General features: G+C 33.4%; 1 protein-coding gene across 18 annotated transcripts in view; it reads right to left on the minus strand.

Moving 5' to 3' along the window:
• The window catches only part of LOC145976180 (uncharacterized), a 187,524-nt gene that overhangs the window by 6,868 nt on the left and 158,870 nt on the right, over window positions 1-21,786 (minus strand). For 16 of the 18 annotated variants that reach the window (XR_014440204.1, XM_083107188.1, XM_083107184.1 and 13 more), the window contains one exon: window positions 12,036-12,118. Coding sequence is in view for 17 of the 18 variants with exons in the window: in XM_083107188.1 (XP_082963314.1) it covers window positions 12,036-12,118 (83 nt within the window). In the remaining variant the exon portion in view is untranslated. Of the gene's footprint in view, window positions 1-315; window positions 355-12,035; window positions 12,119-21,786 lie in introns of all 18 variants that reach the window. The other 2 variants (XM_083107189.1, XM_083107187.1) reach the window with 1 other exon arrangement.

The raw sequence follows: 21,786 nt of genomic DNA on the forward strand, positions 1-21,786 counted from the left end.
TATAAAAGAATTTTATACGTTTATGAAGAATTATTTTTACTACGAAGTCATTGTGCTAACAATTTCATAAAAATTCAATTGTCGAACAGTAATATAAGAAACTTTATATATCCGAATATCATTTTGATAAAAAAAAATAAAATTTGCAAAAAAATATATAATATTTGCAAGTTATAATACTAAATAAGTTGTATATAAGTATAAATTATATATCACAAAGATAAAATATAAGCTTACAAATTTAATGCAATTTTATATATTAATTTATTTATGTGCATGCATTTTTACATTATGTTTTTTTATTTTTTTACTTACTGAGCTGTAGATGATGGTTACATTTCATCATCACACAGCCTGCAAGAAATGCATTATTGTTATGATCATGATAAAAGAGAAGTATATATTATTAGTCGATATGAAATATAAAGTATCTACTTATCTACAATACATGCAATAGATAAAAATTGATATCAGAAATAATATGTAAATAAATAATATGTAACTTTATATATAATATACAGGATGTCCGTCGTATCTGCCAAAAAAACCGTAAGTAGATCTCGTTAAACCGAACTAAAAAGTCCTATGCCATTTTGCGAACAACCACGTAAAATTTGGAGATATTAATTGAAGAAGATAGGCTAATTCGCATAAGTAGAAGCGTGCAACGAGAAAAGCCGTCCTACTGTAACTAGTAGGCGGAGCAAGGCTACCAGATTGCACACGCTGCGTCCAGCGGCGGCACGATTTGTATCCCCACTACTTTCGCGCACTAAGGCATAAGCTCTCATCCGTGTACGCTCGACGTTCGGTCATCTTCGGTTTACAGAGGAAGACGGATAGATTAGCTTTTGTCCCCTTCTCTCCTGAGAGGTCTATTGTATCTTATCTATCTCTCTGAATACAATAGCTATGTGATCCTCGAAATCTCGAGCTGGCGAGTTGGCGATGCAAGTTGCATCGTTGCAAGTATCGCAGCGATACTTATCACACATAATATTTTCCTATTGATTTTTTTTATAAAAGTTTATATGTTGTTTAAAAAAGAGAATATAACATATACAAAAACAAATTTTACATATTTTTATCTAAATTTTTATCTAACATATTTTTATCTCAATTTTTATCTAAATTTCTCCACTCTTGGCCAATATGTACGCTTTTTTATTAAAAAAAAATTTCTTTAAAAAAATAATTGTAATAAAATAATATTTAAATTTATTTTAATAGAATTGTATTTTGTTATTATTATTTTGTATTAATGTATGACGTACATCTTGTTGCTCAACGGAAACCGCGAGAAGGTGGTGGTCTCTTCCGTTAAAAAGGAAATGTAAAAAATTTAACAAATGAACAATAATAAAAATAAAATTAAAATAAAATAATAAAATAATGATAAATAATAAATAAAAATAAAAAATAAAATTATAATAAAATAATAAAATATAATCAATTTTCTAATTGATAAAAGGTCAAAAGATTATTTCACATTTCCTTACATACATACATACATACATACATACATATATATATATGTGTGTGTGTGTGTGTGTGTGTGTGTGTGTGTGTGTATGTGTGTGTGTGTATATATCTTTACACACTTATTTCTTAAGTGTATATAAAAATTTTTACACACTTAAAAATCTTTACACACTTATTTTTTAAGTGTATATAAAAATTTATTTTAAAATTATTTATCGCAGGAAGAGCCTGCTACGTCAGCATCCGCATGGACATTTAAATTGTTTTTATTAGCGGCATATAATTTATCCGCCGACATAAGAGATAAATGCTCTTCATTAATGAGCATATTTAAAGCTGTTTCTCCTCTAGTTTTTAATGCAGACTTAAACACACAAATAGCATTAACGGAAACCGTTGAAAAGCTATTACGTGTTTTCGTTTTTAAATTGTTCAAAAGAGAAAACATTCTCTCAGGATCGGCATTAGAATTCGGAAGCGTCCGAATAGTATTTATAATATTCGTTAAATTGGAATATTTAGAAACATTATTCGTGTGCCGACGTTGTAAAATTGCTTTCCACATATTGTCAAAATTTAATTTAGAAAAATTTTGTTTTTTTTCCACTGTCTGATGCTAATGCAATCCATTCTTTTTTTAAAGCATCTTCATCAAAACCGCCGAGAGTTTTAGCTACGAAAGAAACATCATCAAATGATGTTTGTCTATTATTATCGAATAAACTTACAGATGGTTGAAAAACTTGTAACTTTAATAAAAATTCATTATTTATAGGTAACCTTTTACAAATTTCTTCTGCAGCAGTCACATAAAATGTTAAACAGTTCTCTCGAACAATTTTAACTATGTTTATGTGATCTTTCAACGTTAATTCGTTCAGATATTCCTCACATTCTGATCCCAAAATAATTTCATTAATAGGTTTTTGATTTTCTTTTAATGAGAATATAATATTTGAAGAAAATGGTTTTAAATATTCTTCTTTTATAAAATTTCCACAGATTTGGAAAAGAAAGTTTTTAGATTTTGGCTGCAATAAATGGATTCTCGTTTCTGACGCTTGAAAGAATGTATTAAATGCGTTAAAAAAATTTAAAACATATTTTAAAAAAAGAAAATAAGCTTTTATCTCTATGTTGTTCATCATAGATAATAAATATTTTCCAGAATTTGTTTTTTCACTCGCAACCATTTCAGTAAGAAAATATTTAATTGTATCCCAAGATTCAAGAAGTCGTTCGATGCATAAATAATGAGAAAGCCAGCGTGTGTCACATAATTTTAATATTTTGTGATTTGTTTCTTGGAAACATTCACAAAATTCGCGAAAAATAGCTGTTCGTTTTGGACTGCTATTTAAATATTTTGCAATTTTTTTTTTAAATTCATCGCAATATGCAGGCATTTTGGAACAAGCAGCATGCGCTGCTAATGCGGAGGAATGGCACGCGCATGAAAATGTTAAAACATGTGGGCATATTTCTTCCAATTTTTTTTTAAACGATAAATGTTTCCCTGTCATGACGGAAGCATTGTCGCATGATAGGGCAACAATATTTAAAAATGGTATCTGTAATTTCCACATTTCACTTTTAAATGCATTGAACAACTTTTCTGCGCTTGAATCTTTGGCATCAATATTTATTAATTTAACTAATTGCGAGCGAACATCTAATGTCTCCGGATCAACGTATCGGATAAAAAAAGTCATCCATTTATTATTAGTGAGATCAGATGTTTCATCGATAAATATCGAAAATTTTGTGTTTTGAATAATATTGACAACACAATTAGTCTCAACCGGGCATACAACGTTTGTAATAATATTTGTACATTTTGTTCGGCCCATACTCATACTATTCAACACATTAGGATCTTTTCCTATATGTTGGAAAAAATTAAGAATTTCTTTTGCCGTTTGATAAGGAATATTTTTCTCGGCAATTAATGCGGCATATCTGATTTCCGCTGATTTCTTACGCTCATCAAAAGATAAAAGTGATTCATTAATTTGTATATTTGAATCCTCATTCGAAACTCTTGTTTCAATATAATTTTTTTCTTTATTTATATGAACATTAGATTCTGCGTGACGATAGATTTGCCATAAACCGCCAGCGATAGATTTATCACAAATCGAACAAAAAAATAAGCTTGCATCATATGGCACTTCACGTAACCAACATTTAAATTGCTGAATTTCTAACCATTTTTGTTGAAATTTTGATTTACGCAATTTTTTTATTGGCGAATCAACATTATTATTATTATCAGTTAGCGTATTTACCTTAATATTATTTTTGTGACACGCAGAATCCGCATGTCTTGATAGTGTTGAATTGCATGAATAATTATTATTGCATATACTACAATAATAAAGACTATCGTCGGATGGTACTTTGCGTATCCAAGATTTATATCGATCATCACTAAGCCAAGCTTCTAAAAAATTTCGCTTACGTTTTTTGGTTAATTGATCACACATTTTGATTATCTATTCTTAACTTAATTTATTTTCTCGTCGGCACAATATCACCAATCTTTTGTCGATTGCTTTGAACTATCTTTTGACTGGGTCACGAACGTATTCGCAAGACAAGCACAGTCAACAGTCAACAATCAACAATTAGTCGATAACAGTCGACATGAGTCGAGAAAAAAACAATGTCACACACATATAATATTTTAAATATATATTTGGATATACAGAGTGTCCCAGATCACCCGTACATCCCTTTTAAAATGAAAATAAATGGCTTTTATCAAAAATCGCGAACAATTTTTAAGTAAATCGGGTACGCTCTATCAAATGGTGATATTTTCAACTTCTGATTCCGACCGGAAATACGCCATCCGCATCGGAAGTCGAATTTTTTTAGAGGTACATGGTACTTTTTATTACAGATTCGAATTGTACATGAAAAAATAAGAAACTTTTGTATCAAACGTTTTTTCTGAAACGTATTTTTTTTTTTAAATACGTTTTAAATTTTTTTAACGCATTTAATGCATTCTTTCAAGCGTCAGAAACGAGAATCCATTTATTGCAGCCAAAATCTAAAAACTTTCTTTTCCAAATCTGTGGAAATTTTATAAAAGAAGAATATTTAAAACCATTTTCTTCAAATATTATATTCTCATTAAAAGAAAATCAAAAACCTATTAATGAAATTATTTTGGGATCAGAATGTGAAGAATATCTGAACGAATTAACGTTGAAAGATCACATAAACATAGTTAAAATTGTTCGAGAGAACTGTTTAACATTTTATGTGACTGCTGCAGAAGAAATTTGTAAAAGGTTACCTATAAATAATGAATTTTTATTAAAGTTACAAGTTTTTTAACCATCTGTAAGTTTATTCGATAATAATAGACAAACATCATTTGATGATGTTTCTTTCGTAGCTAAAACTCTCGGCGGTTTTGATGAAGATGCTTTAAAAAAAGAATGGATTGCATTAGCATCAGACAGTGGAAGAAAAACAAAATTTTTCTAAATTAAATTTTGACAATATGTGGAAAGCAATTTTACAACGTCGGCACACGAATAATGTTTCTAAATATTCCAATTTAACGAATATTATAAATACTATTCGGACGCTTCCGAATTCTAATGCCGATCCTGAGAGAATGTTTTCTCTTTTGAACAATTTAAAAACGAAAACACGTAATAGCTTTACAACGGTTTCCGTTAATGCTATTTGTGTGTTTAAGTCCGCATTGAAAACTAGAGGAGAAACAGCTTTAAATATGCTCATTAATGAAGAGCATTTATCTCTTATGTCGGCGGATAAATTATATGCCGCTAATAAAAACAATTTAAAAGTCCATGCGGATGCTGACGTAGCAGGCCCTTCCTGCGATAAATAATTTTAAAACAAATTTTTATATATATCACTTAAAAAATAAGTGTGTAAAGATATATATATATATATAAATATATATACAGGGTGTTTCATTTTAATCCGACCAGTCGAATATCTCGAAAACCAAGCCCGGGAGAGAAAAATATTTCAGACAAAAGTTGTTTGGTTTCGAGGGGGCCATAAGATAGTGACAATGATTTGACCTTAAACAGTCATTTGAAGGTCACATAAAGGTCACCTTAAATTTCTTAAATGGAATACCCTATATATTTTTGCACATTCTTGTAGCTGACATCGAGAGCTTTCCAAAACACTATAATTAAGTACCTTTTCGTTAAGTACTTTTTGAGTTATGAGGCTTGAAATAATTTCTTAATTCTACATAAACCGTAAAATATCTAGTAAAATATTCATTTTTCGATTATCTTACCTTAATACTTTTACGTACAAAATAATGAGAGGAATCAATTGGTGTAAAGAAAACACATAGTTGTTTTGAAGAAAAAATATGTAATTTGCAATTAACAATTCCATATTTTTTCTTAAAAACAACTATGTGTTTTTTTTACACCAATTGATTCCTCTCATTATTTTGTACATAAAAGTATTAAGGTAAGATAATCGAAAAGTGAATATTTTACAAGATATTTTACGGTTTATGTAAAATTATGAAATTATTTCAACCCTCATAACTCAAAAAGTACTTAACGAAAAGGTACTTAATGATAGTGTTTTGGAAAGCTCTCGAAATAAGCTACAAGAGTGTGCAAAAATATATAGGGTGTTCCATTTAAAAAAATTGAAGTGACCTTCACGTGACCTTCAAATGACTCTTCAAGGTCAAACCAATGATACCGTCTTATGGCCCCCTCGAAACCAAACAACTTTTGTCTGAAATATTTTTCTCTCCCGGGCTTGGTTTTCGAGATATTCGACTGGTCGGATTAAAATGAAACACCCTGTATATATATATGTATGTATGTAAGGAAATGTGAAATAATATTTTGACCTTTTATCAATTAGAAAATTGATTATATTTTATTATGTTATTATAATTTTATTTTTTATTTTTATTTATTATTTATCATTATTTTATTATTTTATTTTAATTTTATTTTTATTATTATTCATTTATTAAATTTTTTACATTTCCTTTTTAACAGAAGAGACCATCACCTTCTCGCGGTGTCCGTTGAGCAACAAGATGTACGTCATACATTAATACAAGATAATAATAAAAAATACAATTCTATTAAAATAAATTTAAATATTTTATTACAATTATTTTTTTAAAGAAATTTTTTTTAATAAAAAAGCGTACATATTGGCCGAGTGGAAAAATTTAGATAAAAATTGAGATAAAAATATGTTAGATAAAAATTTAGATAAAAATATGTAAAATTTGTTTTTGTATATGTTATATTCTCTTTTTTAAACAACATATAAACTTTTATAAAAATGAAATCAATAGGGAAATATTATGTGTGATAATAAGTATCGCTGCGATACTTGCAACGATGCAACTTGCATCGCCAACTCGCCAGCTCGAGATTTCGAGGATCACATAGCTATTGTATTCAGAGAGATAGGTAAGATACACTAGACCTCTCAGGAGAGAAGGGGATAGAAGCTAATCTATCCGTCTTCCTCTGTAAACCGAAGATGATCGAATGTCGAGCGTACACGGATGAGAGCTTATGCCTTAGTGTGCGAAAGTGGTGGGGATACAAATCGTGCCGCCGCTGGACGCAGCGTGTGCAATCTGGTAGCCTTGGGGCGGAGCACTCACCAAACGCTAACGCTGGAGCGCCGCGTGCCTAGTGTCAACTTAAAGTGGAACGGCTCTTCTCGCCGTGCGCGTCTACTCACGCAGATTAGCTGATATTCTTTAATTAATTTCGCACTAATTATTGCGAAGATCATAAAACAGTAGAGGACTTTCTTTCTTAATTTGAACCAATCTACCTTCACAATTCGGATGTGCAAAAAATTATCGGACACCCTCTGTGTGTGTGTGTGCTGAGTGTCTATATATATATATATATATATATATATATATATATATATATATATATATATATATATATACACAGGGAGTCGCAGCCACCCGTATCAGCCGAATATCTCAAAAACTGAGCGCGGCAGACAAAAATATTTCAGACAAAAGTTGTAAGGTTTCAAGTAACGCATCACATGGCGATATCAATATGACCTTGAAGAGTGTTGTCAAGGTCACGTAAAGGTCACCTCCAACTTTTTAAATGGGACACTCTATATGTTTTCGCATATTCTTGTAGCTCATCTCGAGAGCTTTCCAAAACACAATTAAATTAGTTTTCATTAAGTATTTTCCGAGTTATGAGGCTTGAAATCATTTCTTAATTTTACATAAACCATAAAATATCTAGTAAAATATTCATTTTTCGATTATCTTACCTTAATACTTTTATATACAAAATAATGAGAGGAATCAATTAGTGTAAAGAAAACACATAGTTATTTAAAAAAAAAAAAATATGTAATTTGCAATTAACAATTCCATATTTTTTCTTAAAAACAGCTATGTTTTTTCTTTATACCAATTGATTCCTCTCATTATTTTGTACATAAAAGTATTAAGGTAAGATAATCGAAAAATGAATATTTTACAAGATATTTTACGGTTTATGTAAAATTAAGAAATGATTTCAAGCCTCATAACTCAAAAAGTACTTAACGAAAAGGTACTTAATTATAGTGTTTTGGAAAGCTCTCGAGATAAGCTACAAGAATATGCAATGACAAATAGTAGGTTCCATTTAAGAAATTGAAGGTGACCTTCATGTGACCTTCAAATAACTCTTCAAGGTCAAACCAATGATACCATCTTATGGCCCCCTCGAAACCATAAAACTTTTGTCTGAAACATTTTTCTCTAAAATGCTTTGTTTCCGAAATAATTGCGTGCGTTAATTAAAATGGCTCACCCTGTATACAGGGTTTACCAAAAGTGTGGAAACCTCTTAATATTTCGAAAAATACGCATTTGAAAATAAAAATGTTTCATACAAAAGTTATAGGGTTTTATGTGGCGCATTACACAGCAGCATTATTATGACCTTGAATAGCGTTGTCAAGGTTATGTGAAGGTCACCTCCAACTTTTTAAATGGTACACCTATATGCTTTTGCATATTCTTGTAGCTTATCTCGAGAGCTTTCCAAAACACTATAATTAAGTTAGTTTTCATTAAGTACTTTCCGAGTTATGAGGCTTGAAATCATTTCTTAATTTTACATAAACCATAAAATATCTAGTAAAATATTCATTTTTCGATTATCTTACCTTAATACTTTTATGTACAAAGTAATGAGAGGAATCAATTGGTGTAAAGAAAAAACATAGCTGTTTTTAAGAAAAAATATGTAATTTGCAATTAACAATTACATATTCTTTTTTAAAAACAACTATGTTTTTTCTCTACACCAATTGATTCCTCTCATTATTTTGTACATAAAAGTATTATGGTAAGATAATCGAAAAATGAATATTTTACTAGATATTTTATGGTTTATGTAAAATTAAGAAATGATTTCAAGCCTCATAACTCGGAAAGTACTTAATGAAAACTAACTTACTTATAGTGTTTTGGAAAGCTCTCGAGATAAACTACAAGAATATGCAAAAGCATATAAAGTGTCCCATTTGAAAAGTTGGAGGTGACCTTCACATAACCTTGACAACGCTATTCGAGGTCATAATAATGTTGCTGTGTAATGCGCCACATAAAACTCTATAACTTTTGTATAAAACATTTTTTTTTAAATGCGTATTTTTCGAAATATTAAGGGGTTTCCACACTTTTGGTAAACCCTGTACACACACACACACACGCACACGCACACGCACACACACACACACACACACACACACACACATGTGTATATATATATATATATACAGGGTGATTCAAAATAACCCCTGTGTCCCTGAAATGACATATTCTTGACTCAATTCTAAGACGATTTTTCCTTCGGCAAAATTTCGTCCGAAGCTTAGTTTTTGAATTATTAAAGGAAGTAGTTAACGTATGACGGGTCGAATACAAGAGGCAGGCAAGGGTGGCGCGATTCACCGTCAGACGCGGGTGCTTACGCGGGGCGCCTGCTGCGATCAGCTGGTTGCTATACACATACAAACACACATGCGAACACATACATTCTCTCTCTCTCTGTCTGTCTGTCTGTCTGTCTGTCTGTCTGTCTGTCTGTCTGTCTGTCTCTCTCTCTCTCTCTCTCTCTCTCTCTCTCTCTCTCTCTCTCTCTCTCTCATTCGCTCACTCACCTGTAATTTTTTTTTTTTTTTTTTTACGAGAGAGGGGAAAATGCATTTTATGCATACCCACCGGTCGATCCAGTGAGTATGTGGGACTCGAGTACCAAGTCGAATTACCAACTCGGTACTCCCTACCCACTAAAAACCCCTCTCTTTTCACGAATTTCCTTTGACACACTGTCCCTCTGACTTCCCGAGATCTGTTTTCACATAACGTCAAAAAATAGTTATTATTACCTTGTTCGATGACTTTTGATGTATTGCTGCAATTGCTTGAAGGAGAAATGAATTTTCCGATAGATCGTACGTTCTCAAATTTAACGTAGATATCACGTTGCAAAAGACAAGAAATCCACACTAAATTATTAACTGAAAGTTTTTCTCCTTTCATGAACTGTATTCTTTTATAAACTTTAACGTAATCACATTTATTTACTCACTCGATGAGACGAGAAATTTACTAATGACTCTCACTAATCACTATTAATCACTGTCGAATAATAACTGTTGGCGATTAAAAATCACTCGATGAAAGAAACACGCGCGGACACGTTACTACACGACACGACGACGCGACAATGCGACGATAATTACTCGGCGACTGCAAGCAGTTTTTTGTCATGGTAGGTTGCGGTAGGTTAAGGTACTACTGGCGCAATCGAACGCGATCATGTGTTCGATTGAAGAATGCGGTAAACATAATAAACATTTAACATATTAATATTATTATTATCATGAATGTGTGTGATATCCATACATCGTATGATACCTATTTAAAAATTAATTAGATTAACTAAGTGTTTTTAAAATATTTATTACTTTTACTATTATCATACAAAATATTAATATTAAATATTTATTTAAGATAATAGTAAAAGTAATAAATATTTTAAAAACACTTATTTAATCTAATTAATTTTTAAATAGATATCATACGATGTATGGATATCACACACATTCATGATAATAATAATATTAATATGTTAAATGTTTATTATGTTTACCGCATTCTTCAATCGAACACATGATCGCGTTCGATAGCGCCAGTAGTACCTTAACCTACCGCAACCTACCATGACAAAAAACTGCTTGCAGTCGCCGAGTAATTATCGTCGCATTGTCGCGTCGTCGTGCCGTGTAGTAACGTGTCCGCGCGTGTTTCTTTCATCGAGTGATTTTTAATCGCCAACAGTTATTATTCGACAGTGATTAATAGTGATTAGTGATAGAGTCATTAGTAAATTTCTCGTCTCATCGAGTGAGTAAATAAATGTGATTACGTTAAAGTTTATAAAAGAATACAGTTCATGAAAGAAGAAAAACTTTCAGTTAATAATTTAGTGTGGATTTCTTGTCTTTTGCAACGTGATATCTACGTTAAATTTGAGAACGTACGATCTATCGGAAAATTCATTTCTCCTTCAAGCAATTACAGCAATACATCAAAAGTCATCGAACAAGGTAATAATAACTATTTTTTGACGTTATGTGAAAACAGATCTCGGGAAGTCAGAGGGACAGTGTGTTAAAGGAAATTCGTGAAAAGAGAGGGGTTTTTAGTGGGTAGGGAGTACCGAGTTGGTAATTCGACTTGGTACTCGAGTCCCACATAACTCACTGGATCGACCGGTGGGTATGCATAAAATGCATTTTCCCCTCTCTCGTAAAAAAAAAAAAAAAAAAATTTACAGGTGAGTGAGCGAATGAGAGAGAGAGGGAGAGAGAGAGAGAGAGAGAGAGAGAGAGAGAGAGAGAGAGAGAGAGAGAGAGAGAGAGAGAGAGAGAGAGAGAGAGAGAGAGAGAGAGAGACAGACAGACAGACAGACAGAGAGAGAATGTATGTGTTCGCATGTGTGTCTGTATGTGTATAGCGATCAGCTGATCGCAGCAGGCGCCCCGCGTAAGCTCCCGCGTCTGACGGTGAATCGCGCCACCCTTGCCTGCCTCTTGTATTCGACCCGTCATACGTTAACTACTTCCTTTAATAATTCAAAAACTAAGCTTCGGACGAAATTTTGCCGAAGGAAAAATCGTCTTAGAATTGATTCAAGAATATGTCATTTCAGGGACACAGGGGTTATTTTGAATCACCCTGTATATATATATACAAATACAGGGTGTTTCCGGTATCGTGTAACTTTCACTTTCGCGAATTGGCCGATCTGTTTTAATTTATATCTCAAAATTTTACGTGGTTTCTTCCAAAATGGTATAGGATTTTTTAGTTCAGTTTAGTGATCTACTTATGGTTTTTCTTTGTTACACGATATCGGAAACACTCTATATACATATAAAGTATAACAAAATGATTCAAAATTTAATTGTAAATTTATAATAATTTGTTTCTGAAATGTACAAATAACACTTACATATGTTCCGATTGTTCATTGCCACTTTCTTCTGCGACCAATAATTCATACTCTTCTGCTGCGAAACGATCCCAGTCTGAGAGCTATAGCAAAAATAGAATATATTTTAACATTTGCACTAATAAATAGATCATAAGCTTACTTGCACAGATAATTCATTAATTCGTTTGCTTTCATGTGTGTACACTACTAAGCATCGGTTTATTCCTTGAGGTGGGGAGTGTATAGAAGTATACCCATTTCGCCATCAGCGCGATCAATTAGTACAATTTTATGGACTCGATCGAAATATCTCACATTGAGTCGATAAAGAATAACACGCGCATACTTTATCTCAACATTTGAAAAAAGTATCAAATTAAATGAAATTAAAAAATAATCTTGAATAAAAAAAATATAATTCTAAAATATAACTTTATTTTCATATATTATTTTCTTTTATTAATAGTTATAAATTTACGATTATATTAATATAATAAACCCAGACAGCACAAAAAGGCCAAAAGATGTCTTAAAGACGTCTAGAGGACTTTAAGACGTCTTTAAGTCGTCTTTTAGATATCTTTTGGACATGAGTGCTGTCTGGGAAATATATGAATATTAATATTTTGCGCACACACATACATAACATTACAGAAACGGATAATAAAGAGATAATATAAGCAGTTAGAAAGGATAAAAGAAATACTTTTTAGATTATAATTTTAGAAAGATAATCTATTCACTTATCCTTTTTTATTTCTATAATGTTATGTGTATGTGTGGTGCGTAATATTAATATTTATATATTATTTTATTAATATGATCGTGAATTTATAATTATTAACAAAGGAAAATAGTATATGAAAATAAAGTGTTATATTTTAGAATCACATTTTCTTTAAATTCAAGATTATTTTAATTTCAATTATAATTTGATGCATTTTTTTCATGTGAGATAAATCATGTGAGTGTTTTTCTTTATCGATCTTATCGACCCAATGTAAGATATTTCGATCGAATCGATAAAATCGTACTAACCGATCACTGCGCAATGGGTATACTTCTATGCATTCTCCTTTTCTCAGGGAACAAATTGATGACTGATAGTGTACATATATATATATAGAATATCCCATTATAAATAACGCATTTATGTTTCTCGATTTTTCTAGGATTTCTAAGATTTCTATTGAAAAATATTTTGTATAAAAGTTTTGTGATTTCGAGAAGGATATAAGGTAATGCGATTTGAGCTTGAATGAAGGTGATGAAATTATTTCAAGGTCATTTCTATTTTGTTAAATGAAACCATCTTAATTTGTTTATGTAAATCGATTCCTCACAATATTCCGCGTAAAATGTTATAAGGATAAAATAGCCAGAAAAAGTTGAATAGAGATATTTTATATATTAACTCTTGACATAATTTTATATAAACTATAAAATATTTTGTAAAATAATAACTAATAAATAAATGTTCATCTTTTTATATTCTTTCAATATTTTTATGTACAAAATGAAAGAAATTAATTGAGGAAAAAAAAACAATTGTTTTTAAAAAAATATATAAATTTGCAACGAGTAGCTACATATTTTTTTTTAAAAACAGTTATATATTTTCTTTACATCAATTAATTCCTCTCATTGATTTGTGTATAAAAATATTAAGATAAAATATTGAAAATTGAAAAATGAATATTTTACGAAATATTTCGTAGTTTATGTAAAATTATATCAACTTAAAGTACAAAATGTCTCTATTCAATTGTTGGCTACTCTTATAATTTTTTACATGGGATATTGTGAAGAATTGATTTATACAGGGTAGCTGAAAACTTTTCGCCTTTCCGAAGTGTGAAGATAGATTGGCTCAAATTAAGAAGGAAGGTCCTCTACTGTTTTGCGATATTTGCAATAATTAACGAAAAATCAATTAAAGAAGATCGGCCAATGCGCATGGCTAGAAGCGCGCGGCGGCAAAAGCGGTCTCACTGTAACATAATGGCGGCGCGCGGCGAAGCGGTGATTGGGGAAGGGAGGAGTCTTCGCCGCGCGCCTACACACTCATCGTTCCTCCCCTCCCCAATCACCGCTTCGCCGATTTTCTTTAATTAATTTTTCGTTAATTATTGCAAGTATCGCAAAACAGTAGAGGACCTTCCTTCTTAATTTGAACCAATCTATCTTCACACTTCGGGAAGGTGAAAAGTTTTCAGCCACCCTGCATATATGAATTAAGCTAATTTCATTTAAATGAATAGGAATGATCTTAAAATAACCTCAGAAATTTCATCCAAAATCAAATCAATAGCATTATCTTATGTCCCTCTCGAAATCACAAAATTTTTGTATAAAACATTTTTCGATGGAAGTTTTTGTTTTCGAGAAATATTAATGCGATATTTAAAATGGGACAGCCTCTACATACACAAAGTGTTACATTTAAATTGAAACACTAAACATCTAGAAAAATACGCAAAATTACAAATATATTAAACCCTATAAACAAAATGTTAACAGCATGTTGGCAGATCGGTAGCAGATAAGATCAAAATATGTCAGAAGATTGACATCAGTTATGTTCGCATTCAACTTATGTTTTGCCGACAAAGTCTGTTAACATAATTAGACAGCAGATTGGCGGCACAAATCGAACAGAATCTATTGAAATAATCTACCAGTACATTGGCAGCAGAAATTGAACAGAGCCTGCCGATAAAATCTGTTTGCAGATTGGCAATAAGAATCGAGTAAGTCCTGCAGCTATGGTCCTGATCTGCCCTATTCTGAGTCCTCTTTTGTTGATAAAAGTACCTCTAAAAGTGGCTTATAAGTCTTCTGATTGGCTACGAACAATTTTTAGAAGCACTTTTATCAATAAAAGAGAACTCAAAATATGGCTTATTTAAATAGAATAGCCTTTAATAATTGATTTAATCTCAGCGCAAAAACACTTATATCAATATTATATAAGTGCAAAAAAATTGAATATTACAGCCCACACGAAAAAATTTATCTAATAGATATCTAATAAATGTCTAAATGTCTATATGAGGTCCATATCCTTTATAGATAACTAGTAGATGTATATATAACACCCACATATCTATATCCACTAAGTAGCTACCAGAAATATCTATTAGATATATACATATTATCCACATATCTACATTCACACACAAAAAATACGAGCCACTAAATTTTAGCACAATTTTTTAACATCTTTCAATAACAACAAATCAGCGAAAAATGATCGTATCAAGTTGAAACAAAACTCAAATAAAAGCTTGAACATTTCTTTTAAAAAGCAAAAAACACAAATTGAGTTACAAAAAATATTTTACAAAAAATATTTTAAAATGACGGATGTTGAAGATAGACTTTGAGAAACAATTTTTTTTAACTGGTACAAAAATTTTACAAAAATTTTTGTTTCCTAGTACAAAAATGTATGGATTTTTAACACAGATGTCTATATATTACTAGACTGCTAACTTCTTATGTATAAGACGTCTACGATTTTATGTACAAATTTATATAAGGTATCCTTTTTGGGGCGCATGTGCTTTGATGGCGCACGATTTCATATCATGTATCAGTATATATATGAATATAAATGAACATAAACGTATATGTACTACTACACATGTATTACCTATATTATCACGATTATATCGTGCATGCGCAGAAAAGGTCACGTTAGTACATAAAATGCGAAGACATTTTATATAAGCAAAATTTAGGGAATTAGCAGTCTAGTAATATATAGACGTCTGTGGTTTTTAAGCTCATTTATTTCCTAATAAATTCATATTTTAATCAATTTTCTACGATTTTTTTTGATAAAGTTATATCGTTTTGAGGAAAGATTTGAATCTGACTGTCTATCTCTATGAAGCATCTTGGATCGAGTTACATTTTAATTTCTTTTTTGAAAAAGTTTTCCGTGATAATTTGTTTCTGAATTGCAGATTTTATAAGGAAAGTTTTATTTTGTAACATTTTCTTCAAAATGGTGTAACTTTATTAAAAAAGGTCGTAGAAAATTTATTAAAATATGGATTTGTTGAGAAATAAATAAGCTTAAAAACATTTTTGTACCAAGGAGCCGATTTTCTTGAGCAATGCAACAGTTTAAAAAAAAAATTTATTTTCTATTTCTCAAAGTCTATCTTCAGCATTTGTCATTTTGTAAAACATTTTTTATAACTCAAATTTGACTTTTTTAGTTTTTAAGAGGACTGTTTAATTTGTAACGATGCGTTTACGCACCATTACTATCTAGTTCTTTTCTTTCAAATAAATCTATACTTCGGCTAACGCTTTGCTTCTCTATTTCACCCGCTGATTTCCGGACACGCACTAGCTGTCCTGCTCGCAACCGTATACGCTCGCTTGCTATTTCGCTTTCTCGCTCGCTCTTACCACTTGCGCATGCTGCCTCGCTCACTCGCTCGCCCGACTACTCGTATCTCTCTCGCAATCGTATCCCTACCTGAGCGGTCCGACAGGTAGGGGAATCCTCCGGCCGAGTATATAAACCAGCGCATCGGGGTGAGATCCCGACCAGATCTCGCCCAAGCCGAGGTGTTTCTCGATTCCTGCCGGGTGTCTCCGGCATCCTGATACCAGTCCTGATCGAGGTGTTTCTCGACTCCCGCCGGGTGTCTCCGGCTTCCTGATACCAGTCCTGGTCGAGGTGTCCCTTGATCCACCAGGTATCTCCGGTTTTCCTGAACCAGTCCGAGACAATATGTCTCTCGATTCACCGGATATCTCCGGTCTCCTGTACCTGTCTGAGTCGAGATATTACCCGACTCCACGGGGTGTCTCTGGTGTCTCTGAGCCGTCCTGAGCCCCGTCGACAGTACGCTAGTCCTAGGTTCCGTGTTTCCACGTCCGTCCCGAGTACCTGTAAGATTTTCTTGATTCCCCGTAGAAATAAGCTCCGTGTTTCCGTGCCGTTCTGTACTTGCAATATACCGTCTGTACGCGCTAGCAGTATCGTGAAGATAAGTTCCGTGTTCCCGCAAGGCTCCCGTGTTACCTGCAAGATACCGCTTGCACGCGCCGTGTTTGCCATTTTCATAGTTTCTATTGTTTTCTTACTTCATCTAGTCTATAGTTTTCATAAACTCACAGCGTCAACAGATAAACTGACATTCACACACACACATACCCAGTGTAAATATTTCTTAACACAATAAACATATTTTGTATAATCGTAATGATCGCACAAGTTTGTTTCTCCCCTTCTCTCGAAACCTGACGATCCGACGAGCCGATCCGGAGCGTCGAGGAAGGCGACCGCGTTTCAAATTTGAGCTTTATTTCATATCAATACGGTTATTTTGTGCTGATTTGTTGCCATTAAAAGATGTTAAAATATTTTGCTAAAATTTAGTAGTTCATTTTCTTGAGTGTGAGTGTATATCCACCAAGTAGATACCAAAGATATCCAATGGATATTCATATATTTCCACGAGTTTCACGCTTTGCCGCTGGGTGGTGAGAAGGAAAATGCCTAACTCGAAAGTGGGATTCATCTAAGACAGTATATAAGGCCGCGGCACTGGTCCCGCGAGTCATGGCTTATCGGTCAAAGAGCTCGAAGACTGTTATAGCCGTATCTCTTCTATCTTTTGTAAGAAGAGCCCCAGAGCTCCAAAAATTAACCGCAGACGGTTAATTTTTTTTTATGGCGAATTCCGTCATATATGTATCATAAAAGATAGAATAAATATCCATGTAAAAATAAATATCAATACATGTAAATGTATTTATATTAATAATAAATGTATCTATATAAATATCCACTGAATGTTGTACAGATATCTACAGGATATTGGTTTATATATCCTGTAGATATCTATGAAACTTCAAATTGCAGACATTTGGATATCTATGTTGAATATTAAAGTTTATTTGTGCTTCATTTCTGATCTTTAATTTGTACGCGTCAGCGGTGAGCGAGTACCACGTTAATCAATGTACATGCGACGTGTGCCGGTCCGGATATTGCGTTCGCGGAGAAGATTCTAGATGTATAGAGAATCGTGTGTGAGCGTTACGTTCGGAAATCATTTCCGCCCAATCCTTTGCATTCGCGCGGAGACAGTCAACCGTACCGGTCGTATTACGTTTTTTGCTCTACTCGCTCTTTTGTGGTTCTGTGATTTACTCATTAAAAGTTATTGCTTTATATACAGGGTGACCCATTTTAACTTAGGCAGCCAAATAACTCGAAAAATAAGCAAGATAGAGAAAAATGTTTTAGACAAAAGTTGTATGGTTTCGAGGGGGCCATAAGATGGTATCATTGGTTTGACCTTGAAGAGTCATTTGAAGGTCACGTGAAGGTCACTTCAATTTTTTTAAATGGAACATCCTATATATTTTTGTACATTCTTGTAGCTCATCTCGAGAGCTTTCCAAAACACTATAATTAAGTACATTTTCGTTAAGTACTTTTTGAGTTATGAGGCTTGAAATAATTTCTTAATTTTACATAAACCGTAAAATATCTTGTAAAATATTCATTTTTCGATTACCTTACCTTAATAGTTTTATGTACAAAATAATGAGAGGAATCAATTGGTGTAAAGAAAACACATAGTTGTTTCGAAGAAAAAATATGTAATTTGCAATTAACAATTCCATATTTTTTCTTAAAAACAACTATGTGTTTTCTTTACACCAATTGATTCCTCTCATTACTTTGTACATAAAAGTATTAAGGTAAGATAATCGAAAAATGAATATTTTACAAGATATTTTACGGTTTATGTAAAATTAAGAAATTATTTCAAGCATCATAACTCAAAAAGTACTTAACGGAAAGGTACTTAATTATAGTGTTTTGGAAAGCTCTCGAAATAAGCTACAAGAATGTACAAAAATATATAGGGTATTCCATTTAAAAAAATTGAAGTGACCTTCACGTGACCTTCAAATGACTCTTCAAGGTCAAACCAATGATACCATCTTATGGCCCCCTCGAAACCATACAACTTTTGTCTAAAACATTTTTCTCTATCTTGCTTATTTTTCGAGTTATTTGGCTGCCTAAGTTAAAATGGGTCACCCTGTATACTGATATTTATTTAAACCTCTCCATAATCCATCAACAGGTTATGGGCCCAGTGCACGTTTAGTGAGGTTTAAAACGTTGTGAACAGTATAAAGAAACTTTGAAGAAAGTGCTACGTGGCAACGGTCGAAACGAACATGGCGGTGGAAATGTTCGGAAGAGGCATCACCAGGTTCAATGGAACAGACTTCCAAACCTGGAAATTCGAAATTAAGCAAGCTCTTGTTGCGCACGGTTTGCATGATATAGTGGACGGAACCAGAGCAAGACCCGCCGGCGATGACGCAAATGTTGCGGTCAAGGCCTGGGTGAAGGATAACGCAAAAGCGATGAGCCTGATCGCATCTTCGGTCGAGAGAGAGCAGCTGCAAGGCCTGACAAACTGTACGTCTGCTGAAAGTATGTGGAGTACATTAACGAGCATTTATGAGAGGAAGTCAGCGTCGAGCAAATTGCTGCTACTTCAGAGATACCACGAGTATCAAATGAAGTCGGAAGACACTGTGATACAGCACGTCACTAACGTCCAAAAATTGGCCAGTCAGTTGAAGGATGCTGGTCATGAAGTGACCGAGATGGACATAATGGCAAAAATACTGGGTTCACTGCTGGCAAAGTATAGCATGCTAAGCACAGCGTGGGACAGTGTTCCAGTGGCGGATCAAACTGTTGGAGTGCTACTTGAAAGATTAATTAAAGAGGAAAGTCGGTTGACTGCAGATGATAGTGCCGCAAATGCCCTCGCCGCTGTAAAAATCTGTGATAAAAAGAAAGGTGTTCGAAGCGACAAGGACACACACTTTAAGAAAAGGAGTGATCGACAAGGAAAAATGGCCGTGGAATGTTACTACTGCAAGAAGAAAGGACATTTTGCGCGAGATTGCTACAAACAGAAGAGAGACAAAAAGTTTGAGAAAGAAAGGACAAACAACGAAAACAGCGCGTTCATCATAACAAGTTCGAGAGGTAAGCGTTTTGAATTGAATAGTTTCGAATCAGCGCAATCTAGAGGTGAAGTGCAAAACATGATGGTAAGTGATATGAAAGACACCTGGATTACCGACAGTGGCGCATCCTGCCATATGACATACTGACGCGAGTGGCTCACTGACTACAAGTCTGTTGTAGGTGAAACGGTGTCGCTAAGTAACGATAAACAGTGTAACGTGAGTGGAAAAGGAACAGTGTTAATTAAAAGATTCATCAATGGTCACTGGGAAGAAGGCAAATTAGAAGATGTTCTGTTTGTTCCACAAATTAAAAGAAATTTGTTTTCGGTGGGTGCGTGCACAAGAAAAGGTTTTTATGTCGGTTTCAACGAACAAAGTGTTGTATTAAAGAAAGACAATAAAGTTCAAGCAGTCGGCTACAGACAATCAAATGACATTTATAGACTTCTCTTCGAGGTAGTGACAAGTGATCAAACAAGTGACAAAGTAGTGAATCTGACTACGTCGTCGTTACAAACGTGGCACGAAAGGCTAGGTCACATGAACATAAAGAAGTTAAGAAGTGTAGTAGCCAGTTCACTGATCCATGGTGTTAAAATAAACGATAACAGTGATTTCTTCTGTGAATCCTGTCAGTATGGAAAGGCTCATTGTCTGAAATTCAACAAAATCAACGCACAACCAAGAAAGTGGAAGGCTGGTGAATTTATACACACAGATTTGCCTTTCTCTGAGTCGTCCATCGGAGGAGCCCTGTTCTACTTGTTGTTCATTGATGAAGCCACAGATTACAGAACCGTGTATTTTATCAAACACAAGTCTGAGAAACTCACGTGTTTGAGAAACTCAAGGAATACGAAAGGAAAATCAGAAACAAATACGGTTACAGTATAAAAGCCTTGCGAGCAGACAATGGAGGAGAATATGTGAATGAGTCAGTCAAGAGTTATTTAAACAAGTTTGGCATAACCATGGAGAACACAGCACCGTACACGCCAGAACAAAATGGAAAAGCCGAACGAGAGAATCGTACAATAGTAGAGTGTGCCAGAACGATGCTGCATGCGAAAAATTTACCCAAGAAACTGTGGACCGAGGCAGTTAATACTGCTGTATATATACTGAATCGCACATCTGTCAAAGCTGGCAAAGACATAACTCCTTACGAAGCCTGGCATCAAAGGAAGCCTGAACTGTCACACACAAGGATTTTTGAAAGTGATGCATATGTACATATTAACAAGCAGTTCCGACGGAAACTGGACAAGAAAGCTAAGAAATTGATACTTGTAGGCTATCAAGCTGAATCTCAAAATTATAGACTGTGGGATTCAACAACTGATAAAATAGTGACATCAAGAGACGTAGTATTCAACGAAAGTGACAGACAAGCAAAGAAAGAAAACTCAAAACCAGTAACACAAGCGTGGCCAGTGTGGGACGAGACCGATGCAGAGGAAATAAACAACAACGTCGCAGAAGATGAAGAAGAGGTTGTTGCAATCGATTCTAGTGAAGAATCAGAAGTAGAGGTGGAGCCAGCAAGACACACACGTCTGGAGGGTGCTCATACTACACCGAGTAGACAACTGCGAAACAGAGCATCCATACATCCACCTAAAAGGTATGAATTAAACTATGCACAGTATAATATACCAGAAACTTTTCAGGAAGCTGCAAACGGGAATAACTCTGGTGAATGGAAGCGAGCCATCAAGGAAGAGCTGGA

This window comes from Camponotus vicinus, unplaced genomic scaffold, assembly GCF_025532165.1.
Source record: "Camponotus vicinus isolate PSW18456_S1 unplaced genomic scaffold, iyCamVici1.0 SCAF_8, whole genome shotgun sequence".
Taxonomy (NCBI): Eukaryota; Metazoa; Arthropoda; class Insecta; order Hymenoptera; family Formicidae; genus Camponotus; species Camponotus vicinus.